Source organism: Bombus pyrosoma, linkage group LG2 (genome assembly GCF_014825855.1).
Source record: "Bombus pyrosoma isolate SC7728 linkage group LG2, ASM1482585v1, whole genome shotgun sequence".
Lineage (NCBI taxonomy): Eukaryota > Metazoa > Arthropoda > Insecta > Hymenoptera > Apidae > Bombus > Bombus pyrosoma.
The window spans coordinates 1,420,161-1,443,247 of record NC_057771.1 but is presented as its reverse complement, the minus strand read 5'-3'; the positions used below and the strand labels follow the sequence as shown (position 1 = coordinate 1,443,247).

At 33.5% G+C, this 23,087-nt stretch overlaps 2 protein-coding genes and 1 long non-coding RNA gene across 9 annotated transcripts in view; 2 read left to right on the top strand and 1 right to left on the bottom strand.

Annotated features, from left to right (window-relative positions):
• Positions 1-2: 2 nt before the first annotated feature.
• LOC122577782 (KH domain-containing, RNA-binding, signal transduction-associated protein 2-like) lies at positions 3-8,836 on the top strand. 5 transcript variants are annotated; one of them, XM_043749350.1, is made up of 11 exons: positions 3-86; positions 158-262; positions 330-700; positions 1,457-1,578; positions 1,658-1,774; positions 1,921-2,233; positions 2,355-2,484; positions 2,560-2,679; positions 4,281-4,381; positions 5,167-5,263; positions 5,381-6,684. In XM_043749350.1, exons 3-11 carry the CDS (start codon positions 496-498, stop codon positions 5,466-5,468), a joined length of 1,293 nt encoding a protein of 430 aa, XP_043605285.1. In that variant the 5' UTR covers positions 3-86; positions 158-262; positions 330-495; the 3' UTR covers positions 5,469-6,684. The 5 variants fall into 5 exon arrangements, with proteins under 5 accessions (XP_043605285.1, XP_043605286.1, XP_043605288.1 ...); XM_043749351.1 differs by lacking the exon at positions 3-86 and having other exon boundaries at positions 104-262; positions 330-389; positions 472-700; XM_043749353.1 differs by lacking the exons at positions 3-86; positions 158-262 and having other exon boundaries at positions 355-700; positions 2,370-2,484.
• Positions 8,837-8,986: 150 nt separating this feature from the next.
• LOC122577781 (transcription factor AP-2-epsilon) overlaps positions 8,987-23,087 on the bottom strand; it is an 86,873-nt gene continuing 72,772 nt past the window's right edge. For all 3 annotated transcript variants that reach the window (XM_043749348.1, XM_043749347.1, XM_043749349.1), the window contains exons 6-9: positions 20,996-21,114; positions 13,841-13,982; positions 13,518-13,689; positions 8,987-13,409 (exon numbers count right to left, since the gene is read on the bottom strand). In XM_043749348.1, coding sequence (XP_043605283.1) covers positions 13,272-13,409; positions 13,518-13,689; positions 13,841-13,982; positions 20,996-21,114 — 571 coding nt within the window. In that variant the 3' untranslated portion in view covers positions 8,987-13,271. The remainder of the gene's footprint in view (positions 13,410-13,517; positions 13,690-13,840; positions 13,983-20,995; positions 21,115-23,087) is intronic.
• LOC122577785 overlaps positions 17,207-23,087 on the top strand; it is a 108,160-nt gene continuing 102,279 nt past the window's right edge. Inside the window, exon 1 of the long non-coding RNA XR_006320419.1 lies at positions 17,207-17,432. This is a non-coding gene — a long non-coding RNA (uncharacterized LOC122577785). The remainder of the gene's footprint in view (positions 17,433-23,087) is intronic.

Here is a 23,087-nt window from a genome sequence, read left to right as displayed (position 1 = left end):
TAATTTGCTCTCAAGTATGTGTATATATATATTAATATCTGATTAACATTAAGCATTTCCTTATTTAATATATAAAGGATCGATAAGTACTTGTTTGCTCGTTAACAAGCTTTCTATAATAAAATCAGTCATTAATAACCTAATAAACTTTTTATAGATACATGGACTGAGTTACTCTATAGATTACATAATAAATGATATAATTATAAAATTTCTGGCAACATTTTTTAATGTAAATATAATGTAAATTATCGAATCTTCGGTAAGAATATACGCTTCTTTCATTAAACTTACTGATTATTGTTGAATATATGAATATACGCCTTAAGGTTATCTGGAAGTGGGAGAGTCAGCGTTCAGCCATTGCTACTCTGGTCTAAAGACGCGTTGTATGTGAATGGTCTTCTGTACTTCGTCTAATTATCTCATTAACGAAATTATTGTTTTCTCATTCAATATCTTCTGAAGTAGATATTTAATAAAACGGTGGTAATCATGAGTGAGCGGCCGAGTAATGGTGAATACAAGTATCAAAGGGAAGAAAATGCCGATTCGAAGGTAAGAACATCGTCGGAAAAGGAACGTGATGAAAAGGAACATCAGGTTGACAAAGCCGGGGAATATGTCCGGGAGCTTTTGCAAGAAAAAGTTGAATTGGATTCGCAAAAGTGGCCTAATGCATCCAGATTAATTGATCAAGGTGAATGTGAATATTGCTCTATCATCAGTAGTCATTGTTTTTAAATCATCTTTATTACTTTTAATGGCCGTGTTTGTTTTTTTGCTGTTTGTATATTTATTTTTGTAATTTACTAGCATAACTGTTTGTACACGATTTTTTGGTTTAATACTTTAAAGTTGAACTGAATAAAATATTTAAGGTTAAATTATCATGTAAGCGAAAAACAGTTTGCACTTTGTTATTTAATTTTTCTAACATTGTTTCGAATATATTATTAATTCTGTACACAAATTATATCACATTTGTAAATGCAATAAACAATAATTAAAAGGAAACATCAAACTTTTCTGTAACAAATAAATTTCAGAAAATACAAACGTATTTAGTTTAAAGAATCAATATTAATATGTATGTAAACTTATGTTGCAAACCATTTACGTATTTTTATATTGTTTTAGTATACAGATTAATTTCTTTAACACCTGTATATTATGAGTATATAACTTTAAACATTTATTAAAGAAAAATGTATTAATAATTTATGAATATATAAATAAATTGATATATATTTTATAACTTATTATTACAATTTTCAGTATTTTTCAGTCTAATTTGTAATTCAGATTAATGAGTATTAATAACTGTATATGTGCTTATATCAATAAATTTCTGATTACAGTAACAAAGAATAAAAAATATGTTTTTACTATCATTTATTTTTAAATCTGTATTTATTATCATCATAGAATAAAAAATAATTGCTTTGTTCTATAGAAATTCAAAAAACTCAAGCTATTGGGAAGCCAGTTAGAGATCTTAAATATGTGGATATTTATCGTGAAAAACCAATTCGGGTGTCAGTTAAAGTACTGGTACCGGTTCGGGAACATCCAAAGGTAGTAATCATACTTTTTTATAAGTATCTCTAATTTAAATAAATATACAAATGAAATTATATCTTGAAATTATGTACAGTTCAATTTTGTGGGAAAATTACTGGGACCAAAAGGTAATTCTATGAAACGTTTACAAGAAGAAACTATGTGTAAAATGGCTGTACTAGGAAGAGGATCTATGAAAGATCGTCAAAAAGTAATTTTGTATTAAAAATGCTGAATTTTGAATTTTCATTTGACTTAGTTTTTTGTTTACATATATATCTATTTTTGCTTGAAGTTATTATTAATATAAAGTTATTATCCCTCTATAAAACTCTTCGTTAACTTACTGTAATATAGGAGGAAGAATGTCGTATGTCTTTGGATCCAAAATACGCACACCTTTCGGACGACCTCCATGTGGAAATAACAGCACTTGCACCTCCGGCGGAGGCTTATGCTCGTATTGCATTTGCGTTGGCTGAAGTTCGGAAATATCTTATTCCCGATAACAACGACAACATACGCCAAGAGCAAATGCGCGAAATGGAAATGAGCATGACAGATGATCCAACAAGTGGTGATGATAGAAGGCCTTCCGTCAGAGGAGTACCAGGTGCTGGAGGAATATTAAGACCAACCACAAGACCAACGATGCCACGGTCTTCGCGAGGTAGTGATATTTTCTAATCACCAATCTTTTAATAATGTCGTGTTAGAAAATTGCGTTCTACATATATTTTGCTTTCAATGTTAGAGTAAACGAATTAATTTCAAAATATATGTTTTTTGAGCTTCGTCTATTTTAGCGGCGATACTTCCACCGCCTTCGAGCCGGGGACCAATCTCACGTCCTGTTTCAGCAAAAAGCAAAGTGTTCTCTATCTTAGATCGTGCAAGAGTTGCAATGGATCAAAGTTATGGGTAAGTTTTAGGTTAAATTAATTGCCGTAATTAGGTGAATATTGTTATAGATTCATAATATTATGTAATATATAGTTATGAGACTGCCACTCCACCTCCAAGTAATCGTGTCGGATCTCATCATGATTACGATTATCATACATCAACGGGCAGTAGCAGCCGATACGGAGACCGACATTATACATCAACATCAGGGTAAGTATAATTCTATCAAAGAGTTATTTCATCGAAAATGTTCTTATCTGTTATAACTATTTTTCATATTATACATTTACATTATCAATCCAATCCCTTAATGTCTCACTTGACATAAATCAATGAGGTAAATATTTCAAGCATTAAATATAATATAATAAAGTTTTATTAACAAGTATTATGGTTATGTTATGCTGCTTTTTGTAACAGCTTATAAAAGGTATATTTGTATAATACCAAAATAATTAAAATAATTGAATATTTTATTTAAATATTTAAAATAAAAAAATTACTAGAGTCGGGCGTACGCATAATATTTCTAATCAGTTATGTATATATCGCAATCATGAAGCCGTAGCAACGAATCTTTTATTTTATACTAATATGCGGTTGTTTGTTCTCGAGATATCATTGTATCATATCATTTGATAAAATCTATAATAATTTCCAATTTCGTTATTTATAATGTTCTTGCATAATCAGATGTTTTTGTTACACATTATGACTGACCTATCACAACAATAACCCCTTCCCGTGCTTTAACGAGTCTGACTCGTGATGAAGATTTTGGCCCAAACATGAATATCACGAGCCAGGCTCGTGAACAGATAGTCGGGCCAAACATGAATATCAGGAGCCACGCTCGTGAACAGATAGCTTTACATCTGCCAGAGTGTTTTAGGAAATATCATACCATGGAGATTTTTTAGAGTTGTAAGTATTTTCTTATTAGATATTGATTCAAGGTGAACATTTCTTATAATTGAATTTTTTGCTATTATAATAATTTTTTGCTAAATATACTATTTATTTTTAGGTATTATTAGTATTATTACATTCCTTAGGATAAAATCATACTTGAAGACGCTTGAATTTCTATTGAAGTATCGTTTATTCATAAAATATAATTTTGAAACTGTCATCTATTACAAAATATAATATATTTATAATATCTATAAAAGGAAAAAGGATTAGAGTCTACTCCCACAACAGCAGTGTCGCGTAAAACTGACTATATCATAGGTATTTGCATTTCGGCTCGTATTGCGACTGTTCTTGAGCATCAGTCTGGTTTGCTTACCACGCTTCGACACCTACTACTTGGACCCGAGTTTCGTCGAGCTATATGGCACGAGAAGGGGTTAAGTTACGTGTGCTCAATTATGGAATCCAAGTCATCCTTTTCTTATTGCTACTGCGCAACAAACGTATTTTGTGGAAAAAGTAGATTACCCTGTTCGAAAGAAGTTTTGTTGCCATTTAATCCATCTTTTAAGTAGTACATTGGTACAGTCATTCCTTGACGGTTAAATTTACTTATTGATATGAGCCAAAGTGCATTTTCAAGAGCGCTGCTTTCTTTCAGAGTATATTGCAAATGTTTTATAGTACAATAATTTTTAAAAATAATATTTGTTTCTTTGCACACATCAAAGCACTACTCATTTCTACAATACGATAACTAATATTTGTTCTCGTCACAATCTTTTTCTTTCATTACCCTTCTAAAGTTCTACATCTTTTTTGGAATGTATAAAAAGCAAACAAGGTTGAAATGATTTAGGTTCTTAATGTGTATTGTACTTTTATATATCATTTAGAGATGATATGTATCCTTCCTCGAGGTACACAACCTACGAATACGAAGACGATGCTGTCCCGCACTCTTCGCATAACTACTACGAAACATCAGAATATCCAGGTAACATGCTTCTCATTTTACATTGTTACTACTTTTTTTCTAGCATAAAAATATAACACGTAATTGTGCAGAAATTATCATAAACGTACACGCATGTGTGATATGTTGGAAATTAACATAATAGCAATGGGATTAAAACATTTTAATATATAAATTATACATAGGCAAATTTTTCCTGATTTATCATTCATAAAAATAAATATTTTGAATTGAGCTAAATAAAAAATTGATAATATATAAATTTTAAATGGAAATATAAATACGGCCAAAAGTTTAAAAAAACATTAATAATTGTTTCTTGTAATTTTTTGAACGATTTATTATAACAATTTCGTACTCACGATAAAATCAATAAGAATTAAGTAAAATAATAAGTTTCGTTGTTTTATACAAAAATCTAGAAATTCCATATTTCTCGCACAAAAAATAATACACGAATAAAAATTCAACAATATAAAGTAAAAATAATTTCCATCCACTATTTAAAATCGAACTATATTTTTTTGAAATCGAACTTAAAGATTTTCCTATGATATCCTAAATATTAGCATATCCTCAACAAACACGGGATGCCTTCACATAACAATGTGTGATGTTAACTGAATTATTCATCAGCTCATTCGCAGCTATTTTCTTTTTAAAACATTTAAAATAACATAGTGCTCTCGCTTCGTGTAGTATATAGTTAGGAAATTATTCGATTAATATCATATACACATATACATCGTCGTGGTGCCCTTATTTAATAAAAATAATGCAAATAAATCACTCCATGAAATTCGCAGAGGAATCATCGAGCCGCGCATGGAAATCGTACAAGACGACAACGACATCGGGCTCAAGCTCGCGCTACCGCAACGCCCCGTATTCACGACCTTCCAAGTAAAAATCCATTAAAAGAATCATCCAAATATTTTCTTAATTTTATCTTGTCCAAACAATTCCTGGATTCTGAAGCGAAACAATGATCTTTTTTTTTTATTGTATTGTTTCTCATAGCCCTAAACCATTGACGTATAATCTTCCTAACACACGGCAACTTACGATGCCGGCAATGCCAAAACCTAGTAACCGAGATCGTTCTTAAATGAAAATGGAGGCACTCTGAGAGACTAACACGGTAAACGATATGCAGATGGTATTACAATATTTCATCGTATTGCGACGATAGAACCAAACGGGTATAACGTAACTGCCATTTCTTATCGATTTGTCGAGTGTTTGCCAAAGAAAATTTTCTACTAAATGGTATTAACAAAACTTTCGTCTATGATTACTACGTTTCATATATTTCTTCTTTAGAATAAAATTTATGTCGCAAAAAAAGAAACTTTTACGTTCGTGAATAATTTGCTTGTTTTCTTTATTTCTATAAAATAAAAATTTTTCCAATCGTAGTGTAATAAAGCATTCACATGCTTTTCAGATGTAATTTTCATGGCTACTGGATAAGCACTAAAACTCGTAATACAATGAAAAATGTAATCAAACTGTTTCCTTCAATTGCGTTTTTTATCGCGAACGATCGTACATAATATTCAGCCCATAGACAGTCTGGTTTTCTATGAAAACATTGAAAGATAGAGAAAGAGAGAAAAATACCTCCCTTCAAATCCTTTCCCCTCCTGAAAAAAATGTCACGTCAGAGTGGAAGGCTAAAGGACCAAGAGGATCAGTGGAACGAGACACGTAAAATTGTTAGATAAAAAAAAAAAAGAAAAATGTCAGAGCTATGTCACATTTTTCGAGATATCAAATTTCGTATCTTTTTATATAGTTTCATTTTATATGCAAATTTTTAAGTTTTTTTTTTCTTATTTTGTTTTGTTAATTGGTATAATGTATGATAAAGTTCATGACATGTAAATAACTGATTTTAGTTTTGAATTTATATATATGTATATTTGTATATATATAAACTCATATATATACATATATATAATCTTTTTATTTTTTAAATGGAATCTATTCTTTGGTTTTAATATATGATGCTTTTTAAATGTTGAAAAGTACATAGCTCAGGCAGTCGTGTGCGTTATAATAAATAGTAATATGTGTCTAAAATAGAACAAAGTAAAATATTGTAAATGATGTTCAGTGGCAGATGACCGTATATAAATTAATATTACATAAGTTACATATAATTATGTAATTATATAGTAATTCATTTAATATTAATATGTATAGTATCTACGTGAAAAAAATAATTAAAATGACGTGTTGAAAGCTTAAAATGACATAAATAAATGTTAAATAAAAATATACGTGTATAGTAGCACGTACCAAATATACGAAGTGAAAAATCGTGTAGCTTGTAAACATACAGTAGCCACAACATTACGAATAGAAAGAAAAAAATTGTGTAATCATATAGTATAAGGATACAAAAACACAAAGATAAAAAAAACTTGTGCGTAACTTATAAACATTTTTCCGTTTTTGAACGGAATTTAATCATTTCTGCTATACATATATCTATATATAATTCCCCTAAACTGAAATAAATAAGAAATGTAGCGCTATTATAATAAGCTACATTTTGAAGCTTTAAATCAAAATCCTAATTAATCAATAGTATCATAACTTGGACGAAAATAACGAAATGTTTTCAGATCTAACCCATAATATTAAATATCTTCAGAGATCTATAAAAAAAAAAATCTCTTCATCAATATATTAGTAATTTTCATTTAATATGTTTACTTTAAATCAACCACGAAATGTTAATTAATGTTAAGAAATTTTGTCAAAAGAATATAATAAATCTAATTTAATTTTCCTTAAATATTTAAGTACGTATGTTTCAATTACGATAATATAAGCGAGAATAAAAATTTAAAAATATTTGTTATATTCACTAAATGCCAATCGAATACGTGTTTAATTTGTATTAAACTGGATTTATCTTGCATATTATTTAAACTTTTATTAGCAATAAACTTATGAGAAATACAAAATAGCAGTCTCACTATTGTTATATACTATTGTTATACATATTTTTAGCCTAAACTGATTGAAGTTTCGTTATGAAGTACTTAAAACATTTACTTCTAACATATCTTTTCATGTATCCCTCTCAGGTGTATAGAAGAATACGGAAGGTTGCGCGGGAACACGTTTTCATGGATTGAAATATTTTAATCGTATCCTATTTCTCTGTTCAGTGGATTTTGAAGTGCCTTGAAATCACGTGAGTATAATTTTATTATTGTAATATAACATTCCAATTAGTTTTAAAAGTACCTATAAATTGTAAAAGGTATAATCCAGTTTTATTTTTACAAACAATATAGCTGCTGATTTTATTTGCTTGCACAATGTTACCTCAAGATACTTAGACGATTTTTTATTCTTTATTGATGGAAATAAAACTAACATTTAGTGAGAAATAAATGAAGTCTTTTTATAACTTAGTAGTTAAGGCATCAATTTATTTTTTCGCCTGCATGTTCAATTTGATTTGCTTCTTTTGTTAATTTCATACTAAAATCTGAGATAGTAAGACTTTCTTTCAGGCAATGGAGTGTACAGACTATGCATAACATTGTGATTACATCAGTCGAAGAAATAATGACATTTCCCTCTTAAGCACTGACCGGTATGATAAAAATTAAGATATGTATTTTAAATATCTTTAAAATTCCACGTCAATCCTTTCAGCACAGTAGACAAAATTTTAAACAAATATATTTATTTGGTGTATTTTTGCGATGCCGTTGATTGTTAGAAAGTAGAATTAAAAATCATTAGTGATATATAAAATAGTTTGCGAAATGCTCGTAGCAACTTTATTAGATCTTCCAATTCGATTAGATCTAATTAGTGTCAATAAATATGATCTCTTGCTCTTTTGCACATCTGATTTAAAATCTATACGGTAATATTTAATTAACTTAATATAAGTTATTTTTGAACCGGTCAAGCTTTAATGTAAAAGGTATAACATAAGGTAAAATATTGTTAAGTTTATTTCTATAATATTTTAGGAATATAAATCTAACTTTACGATTTTATAGTTAGTATAAATGTATATTATGTGGACATGTGGATCCGATACTTAAAATAAAAAGATAGAATCGAAAATAAATAGATCGAGTGTAAAGATTCAGTGAATATTTAACTTTTATTTTGTAAGAGTCGTAAAAGTAATAAGTGTTGTTATTTTCTTAATTTATATTTAAATGATGCGCGTGCTAGACAGAAATTATAATCTTCTCCTGCAGGTGGCGCTGTTGCAGTTTCTTGCCAAAATGGCATCTGTAAACGCGGTGCGTATGAATTGAAGTATTGAATAATTGAATAATTTGTCCTTTTTTCTGTGCAAACATTTTTAATCAATATTTAAGAGTGGTTTAGAAGTGGTTTAGAAACTAAATCGAGATGAAGTGTTATTTTGTAACTAGTATTAAGACGATTGCCTACGTAAAAATAACGCAATTTATCTCGCACAGTTTGACGCGCGCCATCTCTTCAACAGTAATAGGTACGTATATATGAAATTGATATTCATATTTCAAGATTACTATAAAAACATATTGTATACTTATAACTTTATATTTTTATGTTAATGTTAAATTTCTTTGAAATAAATTACTACAAAACGAAAACTTTTGAACACTTTTTATGTTTTACATTCTTGCTACATAAGTACATATTCGATACTTTGAACTCAACGATCGTTAACATTATGACGCTTTAATAAACTTTCATTTTTTAAATAATTTTTATAATCTCATTATATAAAATTTGTCTTAAAATTAAAAATTCATTAGTACGAATGTTGAGCTCAAAGTATTCAGTCGTTAAAACCCACCTAAAACGATTAAATAGGATCATACTGAACATGAGTGTGTAAGTTGCTTAGAAACAATATTCTTATTTATTTATCACACACCAATATACAAAAATGAACTGTATAATCAATATCAGAATATAATATACTACGAAATTCAATTAATAAAGATATATCTGAGTATCTTACAAGATTAGAATGATGCTTCAACTTGGAACAGAAATGATCTACAACATTCTTTGCAGTTGGCACAGAAATTCTGGTAGAAAAACGTCTTTCTACGGCCGTTCTAAGGATTATAAATAAGTATTAATTTACGGGACCTTAAGTCTAACGAGTCGCCTAAGTAATCGTGAATGAAAATAAGGGTTCTAGAATTTTTATCTGTTTTTCTTTCATTCTCATGATCTAACTAAACTCACGGCGTTGGTCTTAAAGCTGGAGGAAAGTTCTTTTCCTATTTTTCGTTATCTCTTTTCTTTCTTCCTCAATTTTTGACTGAAGAAAACTGCGATCGAAGCGCACGCAACATCGCAAGAGGAGAAAATTACATTTATCGTTGGACATAAAATTTGTCGACGCAATAAAAATTCGATACATTAGTCGGGATTAGCGTGAGTTACTTTGAGTAAACTTCGAAGGTTGTGTCTCTTCAGTAAATGAAAAAACGGAGAGATATTTGATGCCCTCCACGATCACGCTAGTACTTCACCTCTATGAAAAAACATGGAATGATAATAGTAATTTTACGTGTTCTTTTTTTTCGCCTTTCGTTCTTCCTTTGCGTTATTCGTTTATGTCTTAGTAATATTATGATTATATCACAAGAAAGATTCAAATACTCTGTACATATTATCCCGGAACGCGAGACATTCGATCAGGTTTCTTAATCTTACATTTACATACGCTTAAGATTTAATTACAAAGTTAGATATGTCTCAGGTTCACCTGGTATTGTACTTCAACGCAATCTCTCGTGCTTCTACTCCGCGTTTGCTTGCCCGATTTCTTTCCCTTCTTGCACGAAACTTTTCCAATACTTTCGACATCATTATATCAACAATCGAGATCGTTCCTTTACTACGATCATTTCATTTATAACTTCTATGAAACGAAAGTTCGAAATGCGTTTCGTAGAAACTTAAACGGTGATCTTCCGGCATTCGTTCGATCTTGGTATCTTCGGCTGCTCGCTTCTAGTCGCTGGTTCTTACATTTCTAAACTCGATATCGTTAATTGGCACATCTCAAATGGCAACTTTCACATTGGCACGATGAAAATGATCCTCGGAAATGATCCTTAGACTTTTTCTTCTTCTTTTTCTTAAATTTTTTGGCACCGACGATCGCACACGCCTAAACCTTGTTCCGTATTTCCTAAACGAAATTCATGGAGCAGTTGTAACAAGGAGCAAAATACGTAGTCGAATTACCGATGATTGATACACTCGCTACTGGAAATCGCTAAATTCGGCTTCGCAGCATCAATTTTTCTAAATACATACAAGTTAGAAACAAACAACCGATTGAAACGTATATCCCAATCGTCGAACGAATGTAAATTGTTCGACGTCGTTTAACAATTCTTTTGAAAGTATGTACGTTACATACGTTACTCGTTTATTCAATCTATCCGTCGTATCAATTACAGAGATTGATGGAGATTTATGCTACAAATCTATGAAAGTTACGTGTTATTACGTGGCAAGTACGCGAAGTGGATCGATCGAGCGCAATAACGAAGCATCGAAACATCGTCCGAAAATTGCAACGTTAAATAGGGATCATCGTGTTAAGAGATCATAAAAGGGTTTTCGTGTGAAATTATGTATAGCTGATCGAATTATTAATGGAAATACTTGGAGAGCGAAATTCGCACGGTATACCTCCAACTAGCTATTCAAGAAGAAAATCTTTTATTACGTGGATGAATTGGAATGGATCTCGATTAAAAGCTCGAGTGTGGAATAAAAGTAGCTCTTAATACGCGTTCAATAGAAAACTATCTCGTATCATAAATCCCTAATTGACTACCAGGAAATCGTTCGAAAACAGTGTTATCGTCTTGAATGCGAATAACAATCGGCGATCACCGTGATAAACACGCAACTGCAGCGAACGATGATTCAGACATTTTCGTGTCCGTATTTTGATTTAAACAAAACGTGATCAGTTACTAAAGCAATAGATAACGTCTTTAAATTAATACTTTTTTAGCCTCAGACGGCTGTTGCATGTTCTCACCGCGTGAATTTTCATCTTTTTCCTTTTTCTCTCGTTGTAACATCTTTGTCTAGTCTCGCATGAAATTATCCAAATCATACGTTTCCATATTCTCATGGAAAATCGTCGTAGAGATTCTAACGAGAGGGCCAGGACAAGAGATGAAAAGTAGACGATAACGTCAAAAAATTTCATGGCTGAGTCCATAATTTTAATTTCCGAGTTAAATATATTTTTTGTACTACATTTGTGGAATGTAGTACAGTAATTGTATGATAAATTGGTTTCTTTTACGATAAACGAAGAACTTGAGCGATAAGAAATCCCATAAAGGACGCCCGAATCATAAGGTGAATGTACGTTTATAAGGAAACTTGTAAGGACCATGAATATGCAGTAGCTTTTGCATATAGCATGTTTAGATATAAATGAAGTTGAGTTGTTCTATGCGGTAGACTCAGTCAGTCGATATAAATGTGGTCCATAAAACGTTCGCAAATGGATTTACAGTCGCAGACATAAAATTGTAAGTTGTACGCGGTATAGAGAGCGATATATCACTACGCTGACAATATTAATGCTTACGTAACAGCGTCATGATCGATACTGCGCGTATGTCGGGCGCTCGGTAATGAGCAAAGAATAGTTATGCTTGAGCAATATAAATAGTCGACCCAAAAATTATACGGAGAGAAATAAAAGGTTGCTGTGAACTGCGCTTCTTTCTTTTTTTTGTCGTACCTCTGTGTGTGCTTTTGATTATCGATCGATTCGCCGTATCGATCGAGTCGTAGCAGCGGACGCAGGCGTAGACATCCAAATTCAATTAGTCCGGATATATTTTTGTGTATTTTTTTTTTAAATAGATTTGCCTTCTTTAAATAAATTTTTTTATCTGGAATTGAAAATGAATTTCTAGCCAACATCTGAATCTGTACATTTCACATTATATTTTGCTTTATTTGGAACTTTTAATCATTCCATTAGACTGTATTCTATCAATAAAACGCGAAATTTGTAAAGATCTGGGCGAGAATTAAGTCATAACGATTGCACAAACGTTTCAACTATCACTAAAGCTATCACAAGTAATCGTAATGCGTATAAATATCTTCGAACCGTTTGGTGTGCGATCGCACACGAGAGAGAACCTATGAAAATAAACGGGGAAGACGTAATAAAAGTTTCAACTCTATATCACGACGATCGCGGATCCCGTCGAATCGATCGATACGTTCTTTCTCGTTTGACACAGATGCGTTTCAAGACTGAGCAGGCAGTGAAAGAATAAACGGTAATTACATTTCATTACAATTCCTATATTTTACTCGAGCAGATCCTTGTTGTAACGAACGTAATCGCGGATCGATCCGCGAATCAAAGATCCTCGATGTTTCTTCGAAACGATATACAAATACGCCGACTATGTTCTTTCCGTTAAACCAAGGATAAATGAAGTATAGTGTCTTGTTTATATCTCATTGCCGGTCATTTCGACTCGACCAGATATTCGATGAACCCTGTCTGAGGTCCACGATTGCACATTTCTTGTGACGTCTCGTCATTCATTTATCTAGTACACTTTCGACCAGCCAACCTCGGCGAACACGGATATCCGCACGTGTCGCGCCAATATTTCTTCGAGTAGGCCTCCTTTCTCGTCCATTCTCTTCGTTTCTCTTCATGTTTATTTTTCTATCTTTTCTTTTCTTTTCTTGATTATACAATGGAGCTCGTGGCTGCGCGGACATACGTGTCGTTTCAGTGGTCCACCAGAAGCTGTTCGCGATTAGCAAAACTCGCGAAAACTCAGTTGTACGGCCAGGAGTGCCTGATTGAAGTGACCACATTCGAGGTAGGCGGGTCCTCTGGGCGTCACTTCTTCATGTCGTTCATCAACGTGCCGTCCTTGCTCTTATTCGTGTCGAGGTTCGATTGCTGACTACTTGTCACGCCGCTCCCGTTGCCTGGGTACATCTTCTCAAGGTGATTCAGGGACTCGCTTAGGAACTTCTGTAATCGATCATTTCGATTAGCTAAATGAACGAACTGATACTCGAAATCGTTAATCGTAGAGATATTGAAAAAATAGTTATATAATTGAAATATTTCAAGACGTACCTGTATTGCCGTAAGAGCGGCTACAATTGCAGGACTTCCGAATCCGTGTGATATGAGAGAGAAATGTGTTAGGTGTCTCTGTATGCTTGGGTCGAGGATATGTTGCGGCCGTGTATTGCAAAGTGGCGATCTGTCTTGATTGAGAAGATCCATCAGCTCTTTGGTGATTTGTCTGGGAAAATAAATTTCAAATTTTAAACGAATCTAAACATCCTTACGCATGAGATTTTATTCTTCTCTTCGATCAGATGAATTTCGAGCAATCTCGATTATCGCGATATCTCTCATCATTGTTCGCGCGCCGTGTGGAAATACATTCTTACTTGGTGGCATGAAGAAGTTCTTTTCTCCTGTAGGAATCTTGTGGTTCACAATGCTGCCGACTGAGGTATTCGGCAACTTGTTTCGCAGGGAATTCGGTTTCGCAGACATAGCCGAAGTCTCTGGCAAGGTGAATGGCTTCTCCTGTAAAAAAGAATATAAGATAATAAAACGCCTCGTTATGGGAATTTCGATTACGCAACCCATCATATGGATATATATGAATTTTTTGCGATTCATTTACGACTTAACGGGTAAAGATAAAGTCTTCCTTATCGGAATCTACAAATTGCGTTCGTCAAAACTAATTTACTACGCAATTCTAACGTCTGTTTTATGCGCGTGTTGGATTCTACGAATTATTTCAAACACTCTAGATTCCACGAATAATGCCACTATAGGTATATAATAAAGTAAATGGCCAGGGAACATGGACCAAGTAAACATTTCTCTAATTATCTGTCAAATACGCAATGCATCCGTGTTGCTTTCTAGCTTCTTATTGAATTTGAAAAGATATTTGCTGCTATTGTTATAAAATCATGTATCATGATAATTACTCTAAATAAGCTAGTATAGTACTAGTAGTATAATAGCAGTACACAAACTGACAAGTACTATATTCGGTATATTGAGGCACTTTCAAATATCAGGTTCATCTTTCCTAGAATTACACTGTACAAAGCGAGATATATTCTGCCCAATCGCCGATAAGTCTAATTCTTCTATCATCTTAGCCAAAAGTCAAGAAGAATACAGAGACATTTTAGAAAGCCAACGGTAGAAATCTGAGATTCCTCGGTTTAAAACAAACTGAACATAGCCATTTCGCGCGTGCCACTTACAGGATTGTTCCGTACAGGAGGAACGGACTAATTTACGATAATGAAACGGCACACGTACTTTCTCTTAAGTACGTGGTTCGTTTCTCCCCTTTCAGAACAATCCCCTTTATCCGTCACTATTTCTCTCTTACTCTCGCTATTTCCCTCTCACTATATTTCTCTTACTCTCCTGTCTCTCTATGACCCGCACCCTTTCTCTCTTGCTCCCGATGATGGCAGGTAATTAAGTACCTACAAGCAGGGTCTCGTGAAAGATGGAAGTGGACCCGTTGGGCGCTATTATCGACAACCGAGGAAAACCACCCGCAGGCCTGCCGCATTTTGCCTACTATGCGATCGAGAACACAGGCTCGAGAGCCACCTGCAGCTAACGAATTATCCAATTTCGCAAACTCGTTCTACCGTCTCTTCCTTTTTACGCGGGTGAAAAATATGCAAAACGCTCCTGATAATTGCACCTTCGTGTATCCTCGTTTCTACCGTCCTCTCACTGTGTTCTAACGAAACCTTCCAGTGGGACAATTTTTAGTTCTGTCGAGGTACTGAAACGGATTTTTAAGCCAGTATTGGAACTTATTTGTAGCTCTGTCGAGTACCGGAATTGATTTTTATCGATTGTTTCGAGGTCAAAAGTAATCCATATTTTTTACTCTTTTTAATTAAGAATAAATGGAGTTGGTTTAATGGAACAATTTTATACGATATACGTAAGACTAGTTCTCTACACGGTGCCGCTATAAATTGCATACACGAGATACAATTATTGTTCAGTGGTTACACTGTACACAACGTAGTTGTAAGAATGTTGCAATATAATATTTCTACTTCGATATCTGCTGGAAATGATACAGCACGAATTGCGTGAAACAAACGAATCGAAAATATTACAAAACTGTTTCACAACCGATAGTAATTTACATAATGCTTCATAATGTACTTTGCTCTATGATCTCAATCACGATGAAACATAATTTTTAAAATTATTTAACGATTGTTGCAGGTTTTAAAGAAACTTTCTTCTACCTTTTCAAGGAGCATATCTAGAATTGTGAATATGCTCGTCATCTTTAAAACGATCGGTTCTAGAGTCTTTCTTCTACTTTTTCGGGCAGTATATCTAACATTACAGCATATTCGATCCATTTATCGGTCTGTTCTCCTTTCATATCATATCCCAGCGTCGATGATTTCATCATGATTTTAATAAAACTTTTTAAATCGGTATATATCATGTGTATGAAAAGTCGAAAATGTCCAAAGAATTTCTCGCCGTGAACTCCATCTCTATCATTTACAGCCTCTTTCCTATCAAACGAATGCGCGCTATAGGCGATGCATCGAATAGCTTACTCGTATTAGCGTTTCTACGAGCGTATTTCACAGTTTCCCTTGGTAATATTTATTTGTCCGCGAGGGAAGCTAATAAAAGCTATGAAATACTCCTGCATTGTCGATAGTCACCGTGTAAAAGTTGGTTTACAACATTGTAGATGCGTGTAAACTGGGAAGGATCGGTCTTGAGCGAGGCCTGAATTAAACGCGTGTCGCCATCACCGACTATCGACGATCTAATCGTGAACGCAAGTCGCGCAAGTGTCTGCACGATGCACGTACAAAATGCAACAGGTCGTTTTAACTAGCTTTTAGTACCGTACACGAGACTCAGTTACACAGTCAGTGATTTGCATATGAGCCCGTCACATCGCGTGTTTCATAACTTTTTTTAATTTCCTTTTAACTGAATTGATATTTCTGTCACGTTCATAGCCAAGAGATGCACGGCTTTACATATGCTCGTGTGCACACGTGGGCTTAGTTCACGGAGATATTTGTTGCGAGACGTTAAGATCGTTTCTTTTTATGGAACACGGCAATAGAGTTCTTACGAAAACCTTTTCTATGATAGCATTTCTATGATAGCCTTTTCGTTGATAGCATTTTTTTTTTTACGTCAATCGTTGTTACGAGTCGCATGTATTATCACACTGAAACAAAGTGTGTCTTCTTAGAATAACAGGATAAAGATAATATGCTGATGTTAATTAATTTTATATAATACATATCCTATACATCAATTTTTTTACAGCAAGCGTATAGTCAAGATTTTAGGAAGACTAATTCTTAGCATATCGTCAGTATCATTTGCAATGAAAATTCGATCAACAGAGATAGCGTTAATGGTACAAAAATAAAAATTAGCTATACTCGTCTCTTATCTGGTTCAGGAAAATGATATCCATTGCTAGAAAAAGTCACTGCACAGACCCTTAACAATCTTATCGATCGAGAAATTGTCCCTCGAATATCCCTCGAAAGAAGGCAATCGATCGAAACGATAATCTATGATAAAGACATACAGCGAGACAACTCAATGCGACGAACGGGCCGCGCAATGCAGATGAGGACCACAGATTGGTCGAAGATTGCAGATGCGAGCTGCAGATTGATATACGTGGCAGTACGAGAGAACGAATCAGCAACGTGACTCGCGAATTAACGATCAGCCTTTTTACTTGATGACTTTACTGTGCTTGTCACCCGATGTTCGATCGAAAAATCGATGCGATCATTACGAAGCAGTTGCGAGATTCGATTAAAAGACTTATCCGTTTCGTCGTTCGCGTTGTTCGCTTTCAGTTCGGTAATCGGTGTAGTAAATTAGCAACGAGTAATCGAATAACGCTAGTTGGTGTGTAATCTGCGTAAGGAAATTTTCATCCCATTTTTGTAAAATCGAATTGAGCGCCTGGTATGTATTACAATTCGAATATATTTATGAAGATGAACTGTATTGGAAATAGGTACGGGTTTAACTTGATAATTGGTGCAGTTGTCAATTAAAAATGTTTCTTGAACGAAGGTTATTACTATTAGGTGATAGGAAACGAGTTAGTTCAGTTTTCTTGTTTTAACGTTATTTCTATCATAGGTATGTATATGTAATATCTATCATCTACCTACATGTATCTCAAACGATGTGGCTAATACGTTCACTTCTTGCATTTCAAGTCCACGTCCGGTCGATACATATTTTAATTAATATTTTTAATAAATCGATAGTTTTCCTATAATACAGTTTGCTTTAAATCTTTAGAAAGATGAGATGAAAGAACCGTAAAAGGTGTCGATAGTACAACCTCACGGACGTTCGTAAAATCCATAGGTCTACTCGATATGATCAATCTTTGAGAACGATCGCAAATTATACTACTGTTGTAATGTGTTTCGGTGAAGAATTTCGGGGGATTCTCTTCCGCGTACCTTCAATAGCTACGAGTATGCTTGCGGTTTCGCCGCTGCGTTGCGCTGTGTCGAAACTCTCGATTGCGATCGATACGCGGAAAATATGTATAGGTACATAAGAAGCAACGACGTATTGTATATATACGAAGTGTTCCGATTTCATATTTATACTGTCATATAGCGTATTCTATTTATTTGACACGCAAATAAGCAGAATTTCTTTTATATGGCGTGTCATTTTCTAACTTAAATAACATTCAACTAAAAAAGATATTTCTTTTTTAAGTCAATTGGCAGTGATAAAAATATAATAATATAATAATTTTTATTCCAAATAAAGTAAAGTAAAAATATTTAATTATCTTTATACAATATTGATAAAGTAAACGTAATTTTAAAAAAAGCATTAGAATTTCACGCAAAAAGTTGCGATGCGCCAGGTGAAGCTGACAGCGAAACGAACTTTCGTCGTATGTATAACCGAGGTTGCGTCACTCTGCGGCACAAATTTACGCATGAATCACGCACAGGTATACGTTAATCGTATGCGACCAAAGTATACCTATACACCTGGTGCGTTTACGTCCTCCATTCGAGAGGAGGTTCCCACACTTTCGCTGCACTCTACCGGCTCCTTCCACGGCTATCACATCCATGTACCTGCTAGACGCACGTGGATATTTCGAAATATTATATCATTCGGCGAATTTGGCTTTTGACTATAAGCGTTTAAAAATTGTACCATAAATTATATACTTCGGATTGATGGATTTATAGTTATATGTTATGTCCATTGTACTTAAAAGTTTTCTTTTCTCTATGATTTGCAGTGATATTCATAAATCTACAAAGCAATATTTATAAATCAGAAAAATTATGGACAGGTTTCTCCACGGATTTATATATCTGAACAAACGCGAACAATGCTAAACTTGCTTTAAATTGATAAATCCGAATTTAATCTACGTTATATCATAAAGAGAGAGTCAGTGCGAAATATCGAAGTTGATAAACGGACACGAATACATCCAACGTTCTGTTTGAACGATTCATAGACTGTGAAAGAAGCCGATAGCGAATTCCAATTAACGTGCTGTATTCCTTACTGTTACAAATCTACACGGTGAGGCGTTGTGCAACACATAACTAGATTTTATTCAACGATAGCGTGTCCCATATATTTATTCCAGTTATTCAAATAAGCATCGATAATAGCGAATATGATCAAGTATCCGTATTCGTTATATTCTTCTTCATATATTATACGCGGCTATTAAAGGAAGAAACAAAAACGATAAGAAAAAAGGAAGAGTGAAAGGAAGAAAGAAAAGATACTAGTTGAAGTGTAGAACACACGGCGGTTATTCCAACAGAGTATCTTCGAGATTAACTTCCGTCTTCGAAATGCCATCGAGAAATGAAGATTCTAAATGTCCGACAAAACGAGTTTGAAAACCTGTATGTTGCTAGACAGTTAATTAGATCGCTGAACGGGATAGCCCGGGAATACGGTCCAGTAACTTCATAGAATTGATTCTATGGTTTATGCGTTATTAAGAAGCTACGTCCCTTATTCTCTTGTCTTGTACAATAAAATTACGTCGCGACAGCGTGTTAAAAAGAAGCAGAAGTTTATTGTTCGAGCACACAGCTATTTGATTCGACTTTTGGACTAACTAGCTTACATATAAATAATGAACACTAATTCTATAGAACACGGGGAATAACTTGTTGCTAAGAAATTGAGTATTAAATTTACTGAAACGTGATTTACATTATAGATTGTAGAATAATTTTCAAGCAGTTCGCTCACTAGAAACGTTTCATTACTTATTATAAGCACAGTTTTTCCAAAAGGTTAAGTCTCAAATTATCATATTACTGCCATTCAAATGACGAATTGAATTCCTTGAACTTTTTTCCATTCAGATAAATGCTAGATGATATCATTATTATTACATTTTATAGGTTGACAAGCATCGTGTCGACGATATTCCATGAATCTCGACAAACCGACCGCTAAAACACACGCTGATTACACACGCACATGCCGCGGTCATTCTTCGCGATGTGTCAGTGCCGAGGAAAGAAAAGTCAAGATGGTGTTTTATAGACGCTCATTGACCATAAATTATAATCAATGTCGGCACCAACACTCGAACAATCCGCCAGTCGCGTCATTAGAGCTTCGTCAGGATAGGTCAACTTTCATATGTATCTACAACCTCGTTGATCGAAAGTGTGTTATTAAGAGTGTGGTTAACAGTGGACATCCCTAGGGATAATCCTGATTAACTGACTCATCTTGTATTGGATGTTCGCGAGCTTTGACTACCATTAAAAAGTACTTAACGTCATTTAGTTTACGCGAACAATTTTATCGGAATAATTCCGAAGATGTATAAATCATAAAGGTGAATCGTAGCTTGTAATCTATGATAATTGCAATTAGAAATGGTAGCTTCTTTTATTTGTAAATTGTTTTTTGGAAAAAGGTCTCTTAATTGGAAAATACAGGAGTGGTTAATTAATTTTAAGTTTAGTATAACAGATCTTATAATAAATGTGTTTTCACAATAGATAATTTTCATTTAATACCCGTAATTTTATTTCTATAAATTCTCGTTCAACAGTATTTTCCGATCAATTTAATGATACGTAGGTAATATTGACATTAACATAACGACATCGCGATATCACGAACTAATAATGTAATATCGTTACGTAAATGTAAATATTTCCTTGCTTTTGATCCATTAATCGTTAGGCATACATTAAAATAATTAAATGCTGTGTAAAATAATTAAATGTGTGATTTATACATCTGCATCCTTAACCTTCTGGCATAAGTAACTCGTATCGAATTCATAAAAAATTGTAGGAACTTTGTCGTACATCGATTGGAAAATAATTTAAATGCAGTCAATCATATGAATTTAATCTTTCTTCCAATCACTAATTTTCATTTGAATTATCGCGAGCAACAACGTGTTTAAAAAGTGTCTTTTATTTAGTTAAACTGTAAGTCTTATTATGTAATGGTTAGACAAGTACAATATTTCAACTCACCCTCCACTAAGGATGTTAAAAGTGTGACATTGGCGGCCTTCCTTCTTCCTGCTGGCAAATTTAGCCCAATTTTCTCCAATTTTTCCCTAAGCAGACGTCCGCCGTTTTTGGACTTTGCTCTACGAAAGATAAACAAAAAATACAATCATTAAGTATTGCATTAACATATAACATCTGGAATAAAATATTGTAATAATAGTAATTATTCGATGTAACACTTTAATGTAAAAAACGAAATTGTTTATTTCTTTTTCTTTCTCTGAACACAAAAGGTAGCATTTATTACGCATCACAATATATGTTAGATCACGAGATGAAAAGATACGTCATAGGAAAATAAATTTACAAGCAAGAAACTTGCTAATGCATGTTTTTGTAATAATTATTCGGCTTTAGTTGATCGTTTACACGATCCAAATATTTTACTGCATTCGTACGTTTCTTCGTGTAAATTCAGTAAAATGTAATCCTATTTTTTAATTCAATCGTTTCTTCGAAATGTAACTTTGTACGGTAAAGCGTTCGTGACACGCGCTTTAAACTAAGGCTCGCTTTAGAGCGCTGAAATTTCGAAACGGAATTGCCCCATTAATCATCTGTGCCGTGATCTTTGACGGAAGAAAAAAGGAATCGACAAGCAACTAGGAAGAAGGAGGGAGAGAGATAGAGAAACAAGAAAATTAGCATAATCCGTAACTACGCGTGTCATCCATCGACGATTGAGTAACTTAACTTTGTAAGTCGTTTGCCGAGCAGGATACTACTTTCAAAAGTATACGCATTCACATGTTGCAAAAACTTCCAACTATCTTACAAATTGCTTGGATAAAAAATTAATCACGCGTTAAAATGTTTTTGAAAAATTTTGAGAAAAATATAATTTCAAGGTTAAATACATATGGCTCCAGCATTCAATTAAGGTTACGAAGACGACTCATAAGCCGTTCAATTCTCATTCTAATTCTGTTACATACTTTATCTCACACAAACATATGATCATACCATAATTCCATCGTTTTTGTTTCTTACAGCTCTATTTAAATGTGCAAAACGATCTACGAATAGAAATATTCAAACGGAACAGAGTAAACATTTCACAAGGAAACACGTCAAAAATACCGAAAAGGACGACGACGAAACTCGCACTTCTACTTTAAAGAACAGCCTAAAACCTTTCACAGGCTCTCGAGTATATTTCGCGGAATATCTTGAAGAATTCGATAGCACTTCTTAACACACCCTATTCATCCATCATTCGTGGACCGAAATATAACGGTAATACGTACCTATACACATCGGCTACCTTTGTTCAGCTTGAGTAGCCGGTTCATCCGGTAATCTTTCGCTTCACTCGGCAATTAATACACTTTACCGCTACGAATTTTTTTAAATATATCTGCCGAAAGGATCTACACTCTGGAATATTCTATCGCTCAAAAATATCCGGACACTTACTCGTCCTTGACAGGATGTAATTTAATCGCTAAATAATGGACGAAAGAATCTGTAATGATTTTATCTATCATGATCATTACACTTACGCAATATGGAATATTATAAATCAGATAAAATTGATTTTTAAAAGCTAATACGGATTAACGAAATTGTAGAACTCTTTATCTGTGGATTATTTAATTTCTAGTTTATAAATGTATAGTCTGCTAACAAAATTGTAGTTATCAAATTTTTCTCCTGCGATCTTCATTTATCAAGCAACGACGTAATAGTAAGTCCAGAAACTAATGTTTCTAATCATTAGTTTTCCATTAATTTGTAGGTACACTTCGTCCGAATATATGTAAATAATAATGTACGTTTCGATGATAGTTCTTTGGGAGGATCTTGGAAGCATCAATGTAAACACAACGATATCATCTTTTATCTATAATTTATACACGTTGTAACTCCCATCGACGCGACCGTATATACCGACCGAAACTTGATTTAGAAGTGTACCTTCGTTCCAGAGAAATTCCTCAGGTAATTTGTGAACGTTTATAGTTTCGGGGATCAGATAGCGTTTTACTGGTCACGATAAACCTGTTGTGCGTTGTGCTGCCTCCACGGACGATCAAACGTTCCTTTTTTTTGT